Source organism: Mesocricetus auratus, unplaced genomic scaffold (assembly GCF_017639785.1).
Source record: "Mesocricetus auratus isolate SY011 unplaced genomic scaffold, BCM_Maur_2.0 Super-Scaffold_100008, whole genome shotgun sequence".
Taxonomy (NCBI): Eukaryota; Metazoa; Chordata; class Mammalia; order Rodentia; family Cricetidae; genus Mesocricetus; species Mesocricetus auratus.
This window is the reverse complement of record NW_024429192.1, coordinates 52,706,043-52,719,929: the sequence shown is the minus strand read 5'-3', so window position 1 is coordinate 52,719,929 and position 13,887 is coordinate 52,706,043. Positions and strand designations below refer to the sequence as shown.

At 42.7% G+C, this 13,887-nt stretch overlaps 1 protein-coding gene across 1 annotated transcript in view; it reads left to right on the top strand.

The window, feature by feature from the left end:
- The first annotated feature begins 662 nt into the window (after positions 1–662).
- Positions 663–13,887, top strand: part of Igsf11 (immunoglobulin superfamily member 11) — a 121,385-nt gene continuing 108,160 nt past the window's right edge. The window contains exon 1 of the mRNA XM_005071485.4: positions 663–875. Within this exon, the coding sequence (XP_005071542.1) occupies positions 824–875 (52 nt within the window). The 5' untranslated portion in view covers positions 663–823. The remainder of the gene's footprint in view (positions 876–13,887) is intronic.

Here is a 13,887-nt window from a genome sequence, read left to right as displayed (position 1 = left end):
CATTACATCACTTCCACCCTCCATTTGGTCTTTCTCTCCAGCTCTTCCTAGGCACCCTATCTAAAATCCCTCCCATGCCGTCCTCACTCTCAAGTTGATGATTAGGTACATATGTATGCCTATGCATATCTATATATACAAAAATGTATATGTATCTCTATCATCTGTCTATCTGTCCATCCATATCCATCCATCCATCCATCCATCCATCCATCCATCCATCCATCATGAAGATACAACCTTCTCAGTCAGTTTTTGTAGTTTGTATATGGTTTCAGAGCTGACAACTCAGGGCTGACGACTCTGTATTGGACAACCAATAAGGGGACTCATCTTGGGAGAGGTTAACTCTCCTTGTAGGATTCAATTGTGACAATATTGGTTATTAGGTTCTCTCAGATTAATTGGGTTTCAGGAAATGGCCAAACAGAATAGGGACTGTGTAAAAACTGCATCCAAAAGAAATGTTGGATCTGAGGGAGGCCGCTCAGATCCTGCCCACCTGTGTTTGCAAAGACCAGAGCAGGTGACCCAGCTGTGTGTTCTGCGAGTGGCCGCCAGGCGTCGCGCTGGAGCCACGGTTGCCCTGGAGACCGCTCTGCGAGTGGGCAGGCGGCGCCGAGCCCCTGGCTAGGGAATAGCTGGCGGGAGCCTGGGGGAGTGGCTGTGGCGGCTGGTGGTGGCCGCGGCGGCCGGCGAGCCCGGGACGCCCGAGCCTGCCCCGAGCCTCGGAGCAGAGCGGAGCGGAGCGGCCTCGGTGCTCCGGTGTCCCGCTCGGTCCCTGCTGCACCCCGTGGACGGCGGCTCCCGCGGCGACCCCGGTATGACTCGGCGGCGCTCCGCTCCGGAGTCCTGGCTGCTCCTGTCGCTGCTGGGTGAGTAGCCCAGCCTGTCCTCGCGCGGCCGGGACCGAGCCTGTTGGCTCCCACAGGTGCTGGGAACTGGCTGCCCCGGACGGCGGTGGAGGCCCGTGTCACCCAGGTGTCCCCGAGCGCAGTAACCCCTGAGAGGCTCCCGGCAGCCGCTACCCGGAACGAACTCTCGCGCCGGTCCAGTTAGAAATCGTGTTTAGAATCGCTTGCCGTTTACTAGAAGACTCCTGGAAAACTTTGTAGCTTTACCTCAACGTTTCAGAAGATGGAGGTTTTAAAAAAAGAATTAAGTTGATTAAAGTACGTTCGCAGTTTTTAAAATGTAGCTTCATTATAACATTTAAAATGCAAGCAAGGTTAACAATTCGCTTATTTTTTTTAATGTATTAGTCTATTCGATTAAATCGGAAAGCAAAGTTTGTTTACACTCTTAGTTTTCGTAATCGAAGGAGCTAAGTTGCCTCATAAAAGTACGTAGAATGTAGCAATATGAGGAGGAATTTGAAAGCATTTGCTTATGCAAATTATTTAATTTTTCTTGTATTTTGGTTCCTCCCCTAGTCGTCATATGTAGGCTCTGAATTTCATTTTACACAATGACCCTTTGTGTGCATTGTTTCGTGGAATCAAGTTTTCTGTCTCAACTAATTGGTTGTTGAGGGTTATGGAAATTTGTTCCGAAGGCCTTTATTTATCAAGCTAGTTTAGTGATGTAGAGTGCAGTGGCTAACTGGATTTCTCTCTAGATATCTCTGTAGGTTTCCAGTTATTTTTCAATGTCTAATCTTGAAGTAACCCAGATTTAAGACTGTTTGCCTAGTAGAGGAGAAAGCATAGCAAAACTTAAGTGTGTCTTTTGTGGTAGATGCTAGGGAAACATCAGAGTTCAGTAGGCATGTTTCTAGTGACGATATACAGATAGTTAAGTTACACACACCAATATGTACTTTCATGAACTTCCAAACTGGTTTTGTCGTTACCACTCTCTCAGCAGGCCTGTTTCTCTACCCTTCTTACAACCCTTGAGCCCATGTGAAGTGTTATAAATGTTGCTGTAAGGACTGTTGTGATGGGGGATGTCCTTCTGTACTCTGTGAATATCAGCTGAAATGTTTTTGATAGGGAAATCTGTTGTTAAACTTGGCCCATTGGCCAGTAGAGTTTGGTTATGGGTTGGTTTTGAATATATTAGGCAGTGCTTTTAAAGAGGCATTTTCATTTCTAGAATCAGCCAGACACAGTCACCTGCTTTATGTCTTTGCTTTGGTTAGAACTATCACTACTCCATACTAGCATGCTTCTGAAGACTTCCAGTGTAATTTCAATCTTTCGGATAGTCTGTTCTGTAGAGCCACTCTTCATCCTTAAAAAAAAATGTTACTCTGTTCAACAGATATTTTCATTGCTACCACCGGATGGGTATCCAGTGAGTGGGTGGGGAGGTGGTGGTGGGGGGAACATAAAGTTTGCTTACAGCCCTCATGAAATTTTCTTTTTCAATAAGAGGCTAGCAGCATGCCCAAATCATTTATGGTGTGACAGATAAATGATGACTAGCATTCGCTAGCAACGTCAAGGACTGTTTATTCACTGCCAAGTTAACTTTTGATCTGGACTCGGATTGCATAGAATTTAGATGATCTAAACTGAGAGTGGTTAGGCTTTCGTAGCTCAAGGAACAGTGCGAACAAAGCGTTTATATATGAAGGGAAAGTGCCGGGGCGTGCTCTTGAGATGGCAGGCTTCCAACTGAAGAGCAGAGAGAGGGCAGAGGAGGGGTGGGGATGGTAGGTAGAGAGCTACATAGGGCTTCGTCTTGGGAAAGGCCACAGGGTTGTTTCCTTGTAGGGCGAGGGAAGGAGGGTGTGCTGAGAAAGTGTGGGTGTGTGCTGGTTTTCGGTGTCCAGGAGAATATTGTGTCCTGACCTGAGTTCTTGAACCAGCAGTGGCAACATTGGTTTGAGTGACTTGGGGTGTATCTGTTATAAAGGGAGGGTGGGTGGCTTGGATTCTTGATAAGTGACCCACAGCAGTGATGGAGGAATAGTACACCACAAGTCTAAGGGTCTCTTCGGTGAAAGAAGGAAAGTGGGTGTCATGACACTGCTGTTCATTTTGTTCAATTTCTGTGAAATAAGTTCACAGAGAATTTTGTGAGAAAAGTTTATTTCTGTGTAATTCCATCAATGGCTTAGAAATAATTTAAATGAGCCAGGTATGGTGGTGGGTGCATGCCTTTAATTTCAGGGCTCAGGAGTCAGAGGCAGGTGAATCTCCGTGAGTTCAAGGCTAACCAGGATAGCCAGGGCTACAGAGTGAGACTCTGCCTACAAGTAAACAAGACATATATGAACTATTTCTTCTACCTGGGATTCCTTTGAAATAGTAGATAATTTTACAGAAGTGTGGAAAAGACAAAAAAGGTCCTATCAAAGAGCCTTTCATCTTTTAGTGTTGGCATTTTGAGAAGCTGATTGTAAATTTCCATTTCTGAGCTTTAAATTTAAGTATGTAACTGTTTTTGGAAGGCTTCACTTTTTAGTCGAATCTGTAGTTTGACCCTCTTGAAAGATGACAGATACCATGGGAAAATGTTAGAGAAGTTTAGCTTACTCGGCCTACAGTACTTAGGAAACGGTTTAAGGTTTAGAACTGTTCTCAGACCCAAGGTGATGATGCAGTGGCGCAGGTGCTTGTTTGGGCTCTCAGCCCCTGGTAACAGTAAGTGGCACATTTTCAAATGTGTTTTCACACGTCAGCAGTGGAAACATCTATAACAAAAAGTCTCATTTGCATCTTCATACATAAGCCACGTGATTTAGTGGCAAACGAGGTGATGGGCTGGGGCACAAGATTCTGTGTCTGCCCAGTGATCGGAAATGAGGGATGGACAGTGTTTCCCGGAGTTGGAGCAACTTTGGGGAATTGTTGCTTTCGCATTCAAATTATCTCTAAACCTGTTGTGGTGCAAGTATGTAATCCCAGCATTTGGGAGGCCAAGACAGGAAGATGACAAGTTCAAGACCCTCTTAAACTACACTACATAATGAGTTCTGTGGTTGAACCTGGGCTATACAATGAAGAACTGTCTCCATTTCATGCTTCCCTTCTACCGATTTCCTCAAGAAGCATTTTATTTAAAATAAGGGTTCTAGGTCTATTGTTATCTGGGCCGATAATAATTTATTTTGATTCCCTAGCTTTTAGGTATGTTTAGCATTTTGAAGTAGGAGTGCAGAATTTCTAGCCTTGTCTCTTCCTGAAAGCAGTCACCCAAGATTTCCCCTTTGATGAGGACTAGCTGGCATCAACAGGTCTCAGCGTGTACTCCAAGAACAGCACCCCTCCCCACCATCTGGAGGGTGTCAGGTCCTCTCCTGATCATACATCTCTGAACAACTGGCTTAAGTTGTTGTCTTCAGTTCCTGGGTGGGCTTCCAAAGCCATCTGGGTAGTTGACATCCCCTGTGTAGGACTTCAGTGTGTAAGCGCGACTACGGCAGTAGCTTGCATTTGTTGGAGACATGAGAAATCAGAAGGAGAAATGTGGTTTCTGATTTGCAGATGAGCTCTTTCCCAGCACTCTGCCCCAGCGTACCATGACCAGCAACATTGACTGTGTAGCTGCTAAGCGGTGTGGCTTTGCCTCACTCCTGTGTTACAGGAAGAAGCAGATTGTAATAAATATCACTCAAGTCTTATGATTAGGTTAGGATGAAACCAATACAGATTTGCTGGCATGGATGAAGACTGCTCACTGAGTAGTCTTTTGAAAAAGTGGGCTCATTTTGATTCATTAAACTTTTGGAACTTAAGAGGTAGGTAAGCTGATATTAGAGCTGTACTTTCATGAGAAAAGTAAAAAAGTTTAAATCCTGGAAGTGCTGAGCTCAGGAAATATATGTACCACATTTTTTAGAAGATAACAACAAACAACCGATACCAACAAAACAGATGCAGAGAGTGTCTCAGTGGCTGGGCATTGGTGGGCCTATGAGGGATTCTTAGTACTACATGGGTTATTTCTTCCTTGTTCTATGAAGGTTACTCTGTGAGTGTTCTTGGAATACCTGAAAAGAATGTTTATTTCCTTTTTAAAAGAAATGTAGACTCTGTTGTCAGTTCTTTTAGAAACTGGTATGCTTCCTATCAGTCTATATTATAATTATACATATGTAATACATATTAAATGTGTATTGTGTATAATATATAAATTACACTGTTTGGCATACATTTTGTAGATGAGGTGACAGATTTATCTTCATAGTTTCAAAGAAATTCTGTGAATTGTTTGGAAATGTAAAAATGTAAGTACTTACAACTTTTGATTGATTCTTAGCTTATCTGTGATTTCATTGACTTTTAAAGTGTGTTTTCCCCTTTGTGGTAAAACAGTCTCAGACTTTAGTCAGTTCATTGTAATCTGAGGTTAGAACTTATTTTCCAAGAATGGAGTCATTTACTTATAACCCCTTTTATTGCCTCTCTTCCCCATCATTGTACCTAAAACTCTCGAGCTGCATTTTAGAAATGACACCTTATCTAAATCTGGCGGGGGCTTTATGTCCTCCGTCCCCTGGAAACTGGCAGTATTTTATTACTCCCTCCTAATTCTTTCTCTTCGCTCATAGTTTACACTGGCCGTGACTCCCACACTAATGTCTTCTCTGTCTGCAGGGTTGTTTATGCCCTCTCACAATGTCAGAAGTCATCTGCTCATCACCCAATCCCCAACCACGTACTTGAGGTGGCCCAACTATCTGCCAACACCAAACATCTATCACAGAGCTCCCTTGTTTCTTTGGACTAGGAGCATCACTATTAGTTAGGCCTGTCAGTCCCTGGGTCAAGATCATCTGTCAGAACACAAATACACAGAAACACAGAGGTCACAGCACACCAACGCCACTCCCATGATGCCAGCATCTTCATGTAGGGCTAGTGTTTTAGGCTTTCATTAGTTAAACAATTTGCAGTGTAGTTGACTAACAGTGTCACCTATGTGTAAACACAGGTTGCTGTACCAGCTCTAGATGGCCAAGACTTAAGACAGTAGGGTTTGTGAGAAATGTGTTACCAATTACAAAGATATTTCTGCCTTACAGATTTCCAAGGGTCACAGAGTGCTTTGTTTATGTAGAGTGTATCTCTATTTCCTGTACTAGAAATTAAAAATGAAATCACTCACTTGCTTAGAAACCCAAGATATCAACAGAAACAACGTATTTCCTGACAAGTAATTATTTTCACTCAAACCAAATAACACCAGTGTTTCTGTTTGATAGTTTTAGAAACTTCTTTAAGTCTGACTAATTAGCATACACCTGCTTCTGCCTTATCTGCACTATAATCCGTTGTCTTGGTTTTGTCAAAGTGTAAGAAGCTTGTCTGGCCTGGAATTTTCATACAATTTTGGATACTCTTCTAAAATGTGATATAATTTTGGGTATTCTCACTATCCTTGTAAAACGTGGTGTGTTTGTTAAAGATTGGTTGCAATGTGGGACTGGACATGTCTTTAAGTGTTCCACACTTACTGTGCCAATATCTATTGGTTTGATCAATCACATATACATCTTTTAAAAAAATACTATACCCCAACTACTGGAAAATACCGATTCATAGACTTAACTGCTGATATATGTTATATTACAGAATATTAAAAAAGACAGTTGTCACTCTTGCTACTGATCACGTCAGAACAGTCTTCCAGAGTTTTAAGCACACGAGGAAGATAGGAATTTTGTAATGTTTTAATACTTGCTCCAGTTTTATGTCATGGGCAGCACACAACTGAGAGGATAGTTTTACTTTGTTCAGTTTTGAGAAAGATGTCTGTCAGGTCTTGAATCTCAACCAGCATCCTTTGGCTGTGTGCCGTTCTCTAAGTCCGTGTGTTGAACTAAAAGAATGATGTGTTCTCTGAATTCTCAGCACACGTGCTTATGGTGTGCATTCCCTTGGGTCAGCCATTTTCCTTGGTATGTAGTGTGTGTGACTCGTGTGTGTCACAGAATACTGTTAAGGAAAAGGGTCAGGAGCTAGCAAAATCACAGTTAGGTTTTCATTGAGGACGTTAATTTTCATCCACTGGTGAATGCATAATGTGGAGGATGCCAGGGCCTGCCAGTATAACTTATTGGCATGGCCTTCACCCAAGTGATAAGGTACCAGCAATTTCACCCAGAGCAACCTCTGCACCATCCCTGCAGGTGTCAGCATAGGGTGGGAGGGAAACAGTGCTTTATTATTACTAAGAATGTCTGTCTTCATCCCACAGACTTTCTGAAAGGGTTTGAGGCTCATGTCTGTGCTCAGAGTGCTAGTGTTGAGTCAATGGGATGTTAGATTCTTTTACTTTGGAGACAATATGCAGTTAATGTGTGCTATATAGGGTGGCATTAAGCAAGCTCTGCATATATGTTTATTTTTGTTATAATTTATCTCAAGAGCAACATTGTCATTTAATGTAGATGTATATAAGCAATGATTCAGTCCTGACTTCCACCCACTGGATGCCCTGGTTTTCTCTTCATGGGTCTAGACTTTATTGTAAGCAAAAAACAAACCCACATACAGATGAGTTTCTTCTTAAAAATCAGTCCATAACATAATGGTCTGTAATTTATTTTCAAAGCTCTGCCAAATAATGCTGGACCCTCATCCCCACAGGTAACATGCATTCATTTCATTCTTTGGGTAATAGTATTAATACTTACTAGCACATAGAGACCATGGTTTAAATCCTCATTGTTGTACCTTTATGTTGCCTGTACGTCTTTGATATTAGTAATATTATAGTGAACAGCCATGTTCAGCCTGTGCATCTGTGTCTAAATAACATCTCTGTAGTCCAGCTTACCCAAAGTAGAAGTGCTTGCATGTACTCATCTAGCTACCTTATTGGGGGAAGAGAACTGTGCAAGAGTTCATGCACTTTTCTAGTCAGTCAAACTGAGTTTAAAATCAGCATCTTGCTATTTATTTTCCCTGTGACCTTATGGATGTTATGTAACACCCAGGCTTGAGTTTATCTTGTGAAGGAGACAGACTTTTTTCTTATGCTGAGGAAGACTAAATTAGACAACACCTGTAATTAGTAGGTCTGACATAACACCTGACATATAGCCAATGCTTAAGGGCAATAGTCAGCCCTTTTAGGTCAGAGAGATGAGTGGTCTGTGCAGAGTGCACACTGGAGGGCTGACCTGGGTATGTCTTCTCCAGGCTTGCATCTACTGGGATATGGAGGAATTAGATTATGGAATGTATTTTTTTAGCTTCTAGTGGCAAGGTCATCAGCAGCAAAACAAGCTGAAGACATTTTATGGCTAGTTTTAAAAATAAAAATCATACAAAAGTAGTTATTTGACTTTTCCTCTTCCTCCTCCTCCATCCATATGTCCTGGTGAGTTCTAGGAAGTTAGACCATTTCCATCTACTGTGAAGATTATAAAACGTAGTTAAGATGTAAATAATATTGCTTACACTTTGAGATTGATGTCTGCTCACTTTGCAAGATGCAGTTTTGTGCCTCTCCCTAACCTTAGAGCTGTTGCATCCCCGACAGATTCTGTGTCAGAAGAGGGTATGAATATGGTGAGCACCTTTTTATCTCAGTGGCTGCAACTGACCCTTTTGTTCCACTCCATGATGGTATTTGTGTTTAAGATGGGCACATGTCTGTCTGAGTTTTACCTTGTAGCCCACATGCACTGATTAAAATGAGAAGCCCATGAGATTTAAGACAACTTCAAGCTGCAACCACCCAAAGGACTACTGATTCTTAAGCAGAAAGCTTTGAGGTGTCTGCTCAGTCCACAACTTGATGCCAGTTGTGTTATTGACGAGCCTTATGTTATTGGTAGTGTTTCCAGGTTATTCTTTCGTATTTTTGTGAACGATGATGTTTACATACAAGCCAGATGTTCTCTAAGATGGGCAGAATGGGTCAGGCTGATAGGGTCAAATTAACTTTGTGATCCAGGTGAATACATTATTTCCAAACCTAAGCCATACCGGTAAGAAGTGGTTCTTAAGTTTTATAGCCAAGATTACTATAGAAACTTAAACACCAGTCATTTTCCTGAAAATACTTCCTAGGATTGTGACTTTGAATTGTTCTTAATTTGCAATTTCAGTGGCCTGAGAACATGGCACGACGTAGTTGTGTCTTGATCAATTTACACTGCTAGGTGCTGTCTTAACATGCACAGTCCTTTGAACAGGTTAGTTGTGCTCTCGCCCCACACCCCATGCTTGTTTGAATCAGATGGTCAAATTTTCCCTGTCATTAAGGAGAAAGTGTAAATGCACTGTAGAGCAGTAGGGTCCCTTAGAGCCCTTTAATTCCATAATGTCCTTGATCTGATGGAGCGACTTGGTAAATCTCTTCACGATTTCCATGACCAAGCCATCTGCCTGCATTAAAATAAATCAAATCTGCTTACTCCTCAGTGTCTAACAAATACTCTATAAACTGATGATGATGAAGTGCGTGAACACAAAAATAATTTGCACTCTTCAGCACTTCCTCCCGAGTTCTCCGCCCAGATCCTCTTCTGCAGTGGCAGTTGGCAGACCGGCTTTCTCTGACTGGAACAGAGGGTGATCGTGCCATTCTCCAAGCCTTTTTTTCCCCAACTGTAGCACATGAACTAATTCAGATTTCACATGTCTGACCTTTGCAAACCCTTTTACTTTATCATCCTGCTTCAAATACATGAAAGAGAAAAAATCACAATTCAAATATGACATGTTACATAGATGTTGTGTGTGTGTATGTATTTAAAGCCCAGGTAGAGGAATTTTGCTCTTGGTCCAGTTTCTGATATTATGTAGTTCATAAGGGCTGTTAATTGTGGCTATACAGTACTCTCCATGTGTTGGCCTGTGTGAGATCTCATGGCCTGTTCATGGGCTAAGCTCATTCATTTCTTCTCATGACTGGTAACTAAAAACCATTAAGCCTTTAATATCTTTCTTCCCTGTGATCTTCTTGCTATTTTCAGTCACTTCTTTCTCAAGTTCTATCTGCATTAAGTTTATATCATTTCAATTTTCTATCTGATAATTGTCCTTCACTTCAATCCATCCTTTACTCTATGCTGGGTTGGTTTCCTGTCTGGTGTGGCTCTCTTTACATTCCTCTACTGTCAATAATAATGGCAAACCCCAGAAGTCTTAAAGGATAATGTAGGGGGCATGGAGGTCCTTGTGCTCAAATATAAGCACTAGGGGCATCTGAATGTTAAACACACAGGCTTGTTCCTTCAGAGAAGGAGTGCATCACCTGCTATCCACACAGAAAGCTGGCAGCAGATGTGCTTAATATCCTGGTGGCCTGTGTGCTATCTGTGTGGCTGAGAAGACACCAGATCCTCCCCCAAGCCCTTTTGTGAGCTTGTCAATCTATAGACCCTATCTCTATGGAAGACATCATGTGTAGACAGTCTATAGAACCCGCCTTTATGGAAAGTGTCTGTACAAAGAGTTTCCATGTAGTTGTGTGTCTTAAGATTTATTGTGCACAGGAACTGAGTTAATTTAATTATCACCTGGAAAATTTTCACCAAATTGTATTATGCTTAAATATGCCTAAAATAAACTACTTGGGGCCAGACTACCAAAGATGGAACCAACACTGGCTACTGAGTTGTGTTGAACCCAGCTACCTGTCTCCTCCCATGGATTGTTACTCTGCTGGCTGCAGTGGGTCACAGAGATCCACAGGATAAGTTTTGGTGGGCTAGGGAGGTATAGCTCATTTGGCAGAGTGTTTGCCCTCCACAAAGACCCAAGTCCAGTTCCTGGAACCCATGCATAAAAAACCAGTGGCAAAACAAGCCTGGATCTGGAACATACATTTGTAATCCCTGTGGTGGGGAGGTAGGAACAGACAGATCTCTGGGGCTTGCTGGCCAGTCAGTCTAGTTTACATGGTGAATTCCAGGCCAGTGAGAGACCCTGTCTATAAAAGAAAACCAAAAGTTAGACGATGCAAAAGAAATGGCAGTTTTTAGTTTTTAATTTTCATTTTCAAAATACCATTATTATTTATGTGTGTGTGTGCACACGCGTATAGAATGTGAATGCATGCATGCATGCATGTATATGTATATATGTATATATCAGAGCTTTTGGGAACCACATGAGTCTCCTAGGATTGAACTCAGGACATCAGGCTTGGCAGTAAGCACTTTTACCCATTGACCCATCTCACTGCACACGTTTTTCATCTTTCTACACGTATTTTGTGGCTCCTTTCAAGTTTTCGCATACAATCCTTGCCCAAGTTGGATTTATTGCAGCCATTCATCTAAGATGGTGTGTGTGTCTTAGTTATTTAGGGTTTCTATTTCTGTGAGGAGACACTATGACCACAGCAACTCTTACAAAGGAAAGCATTTAATTGGGTGGCTTACATTTCAGAGGTTTGGTCCATTATCATCATGGTGGGATATGGTGGCATGAGGGCAGGCATGGTGCTGGAGAAGGAGTTGAGAGTCCTACATCTTGGTCTGCAGGCTACAGGAAGTGAAGAGGGTCACTGGGTGTAACTTGAGCATAGGAGACCTCAAAGCCCACTGCTACAGACCACACCTACTTCAACAAGGCCACACCTCCTAATAGTTCTACTCTCTTCTGGGGCCATTTTCTTTCAACCACAACAGTGTGATTTCGTACAATCTGTTTTACTGCTCCCCAAAATTCCCCATGCTTCACCTATTCATCTCTCTTTCTGTCCTTAACTTATACAACCCCCCAGTCTGTTGTGGCTATCTTTGCTTAGGATGTGGATTTAAGATTCATCCATGTTTGTTTAGCTTGTAGTTCATTACCATTCACTTAACTTGTAGCTCATTCCTGACTTCTTTAGATCAAGATTTTCCTTGGTGTATGTGTATATATGCCACAATGCATGTGTGGAAGTCAGAGGACAACTTGCAGTAACTGGTTTAAGCATTGTTTGAAGCAGAATATCACCTTGAAAACTCTATGTAAGCCAGGCTGGCCTGCAACTCCTAATCCTCTTGCCTCTACTTCTCAAGTGCTGACATTACAGGCTTGTATCACCACATTTTCTTTTTTTTTCTCATTATTTTTTATTACATTTTTTAAGAGCTTGCTTCACATGTCAATCCCAGCTCCCTCTCCCTCCCCTCCTCCTGCACTCCCCCTACCCCGTCCCTAGCCTCCTACCCTATCCCTGCTCCCTTCCACATAGAGTCTGTCATTTTGCTCATGGAAGGATCCAGGCCCTTCCCCAAGAGTCCAGGCTGAGAGAGCATCCCTCTTTGTGTTATGGACACACGAAGTCCATTCGTATGCCAGGGATAAACACTGATCCACTGCCCAGGGCCCCATAGGTTGCCCAGGCCTCTTTACTGACTCTTATACTCAGGGGGTCTGGATCAGTCCCATGCTGGCCTCCCAGATGTCGGTCTTGGGTCCAAGAGTTCCCCTTTGTTCAGGTCATCTGTTTCTGCTTGTTTCACCAGCCCATTCTTTGCCCATTTGCTCATCACTCCTCTCTCTCTGTCACTGGGTTCCAGGGATTCAGTTCAGTGTTTAGCTATGGGTGTTTGCCTCTGTTTCCATCAGTCACTGGATGAAGGTTCTAGGATGGCATGTAAGGTAGTCATCAAGTTCATTATCAGGAATGGGCATCTAGGGTAGTCTCTCCACTGTTGCTTAGCTTGCCCGTTGGTGTCATCCTTGTAGATTGCTAGAGGTCTCACTGGTGCCAGATCTTTCTTCAAACCTATGACTCCCTCTATTATGGTATTTCTCACCCTGTTCTCCCTCCATTCTTCCCCTAACTCAACCTTCTTGCTCCCGCAAGACCTACTCTCTCCTCTTCTTCTCCCCCTCTTTTCTTCCCAGCTCCCACTGCCCCCCCCCGGCCCCCCGCCGTGCTCCCAATCTGTTCAGGAGATCTTGCCTCATTCCTCTTCCCAGGGGTACCATACATATCTCTCTTAGGTTCTTTCCTGTTTCCCAGACTCTCTGTCAGTGGAAGTGCAGACTGGCACTATCCTGATCCATGTCTAAAATCCATATATGAGTGAGTACACACCATGTTTGTCTTTCTGTGACTGGGTTACCTCACTCAGGATGGTTTCTTCCAGTGCCATCCATTTGCCTGCAAACTTCAAGATTCCAGTGGGTTTTTTTTTTCTGCTGAATAGTACTCCATTGTGTAAATGTACCACATTTTCTCGATCCACTCTTCAGTTGAGGGGCATCTAGGTTGCTTCCAGGTTCTGGCTATTACAAATAATGCTGCTATGAACATAGTGGAACAGACATCCTTGTTGTATGAATTTGCATCTTTTGGATATTTGCCTAAGAGTGGAATTGCTGGGTCTTGTGGTAGATTGATTTTCCTGAGGAATCTCCATACTGATTTCCAAAGTGGTATCACCACATTTTCTCTGTCATTCTTTACTTTATTTTTGAGACGGCATCTCTCACTGAATCTGGAAATTGACACTTCAAGCTCGACTGACTGCTAGCAAGCCACAGGGATTCTTTTTACCTCTACCAAGATTACAGATGTTCATCCTTAGGTCTGTATCCTTTTGTTTTTTGTTTTCTTTAGTTTAAAGTTTCTTTTATATGTGTGGGTGTTTTTGTCTGCACACATGTCTACACACCATGTGTATGTATGCCTAGTTCCCATGAAGGCCAGAAGAGCACATTAGATTTCCTGGAACTGGAGTTGTAGACAGTTGTGAGTTGCCGTGTGAATGCTAGAGATCAAAGCTAAGTCTTCTGGAAGAGCAGCCAGTGCTCTTAACTGTTCTCAAGACTCTCTCAGGCCTGGCCTTGAGAACTGGGGTTCTGAACTCAAGTCTTTGTGTTTGTATCTCAAGCAATTTACCGAGTGCATCATTTCCCCAAGGCTTGATGGTTAATCTTTTTTATAAACTGGATTGGATTGAGAAATAGCTAGGAGATCAGCAAAGCTTACTTAACTTATGGATGTGACTGAGGGCATTTCCAGGGAGAA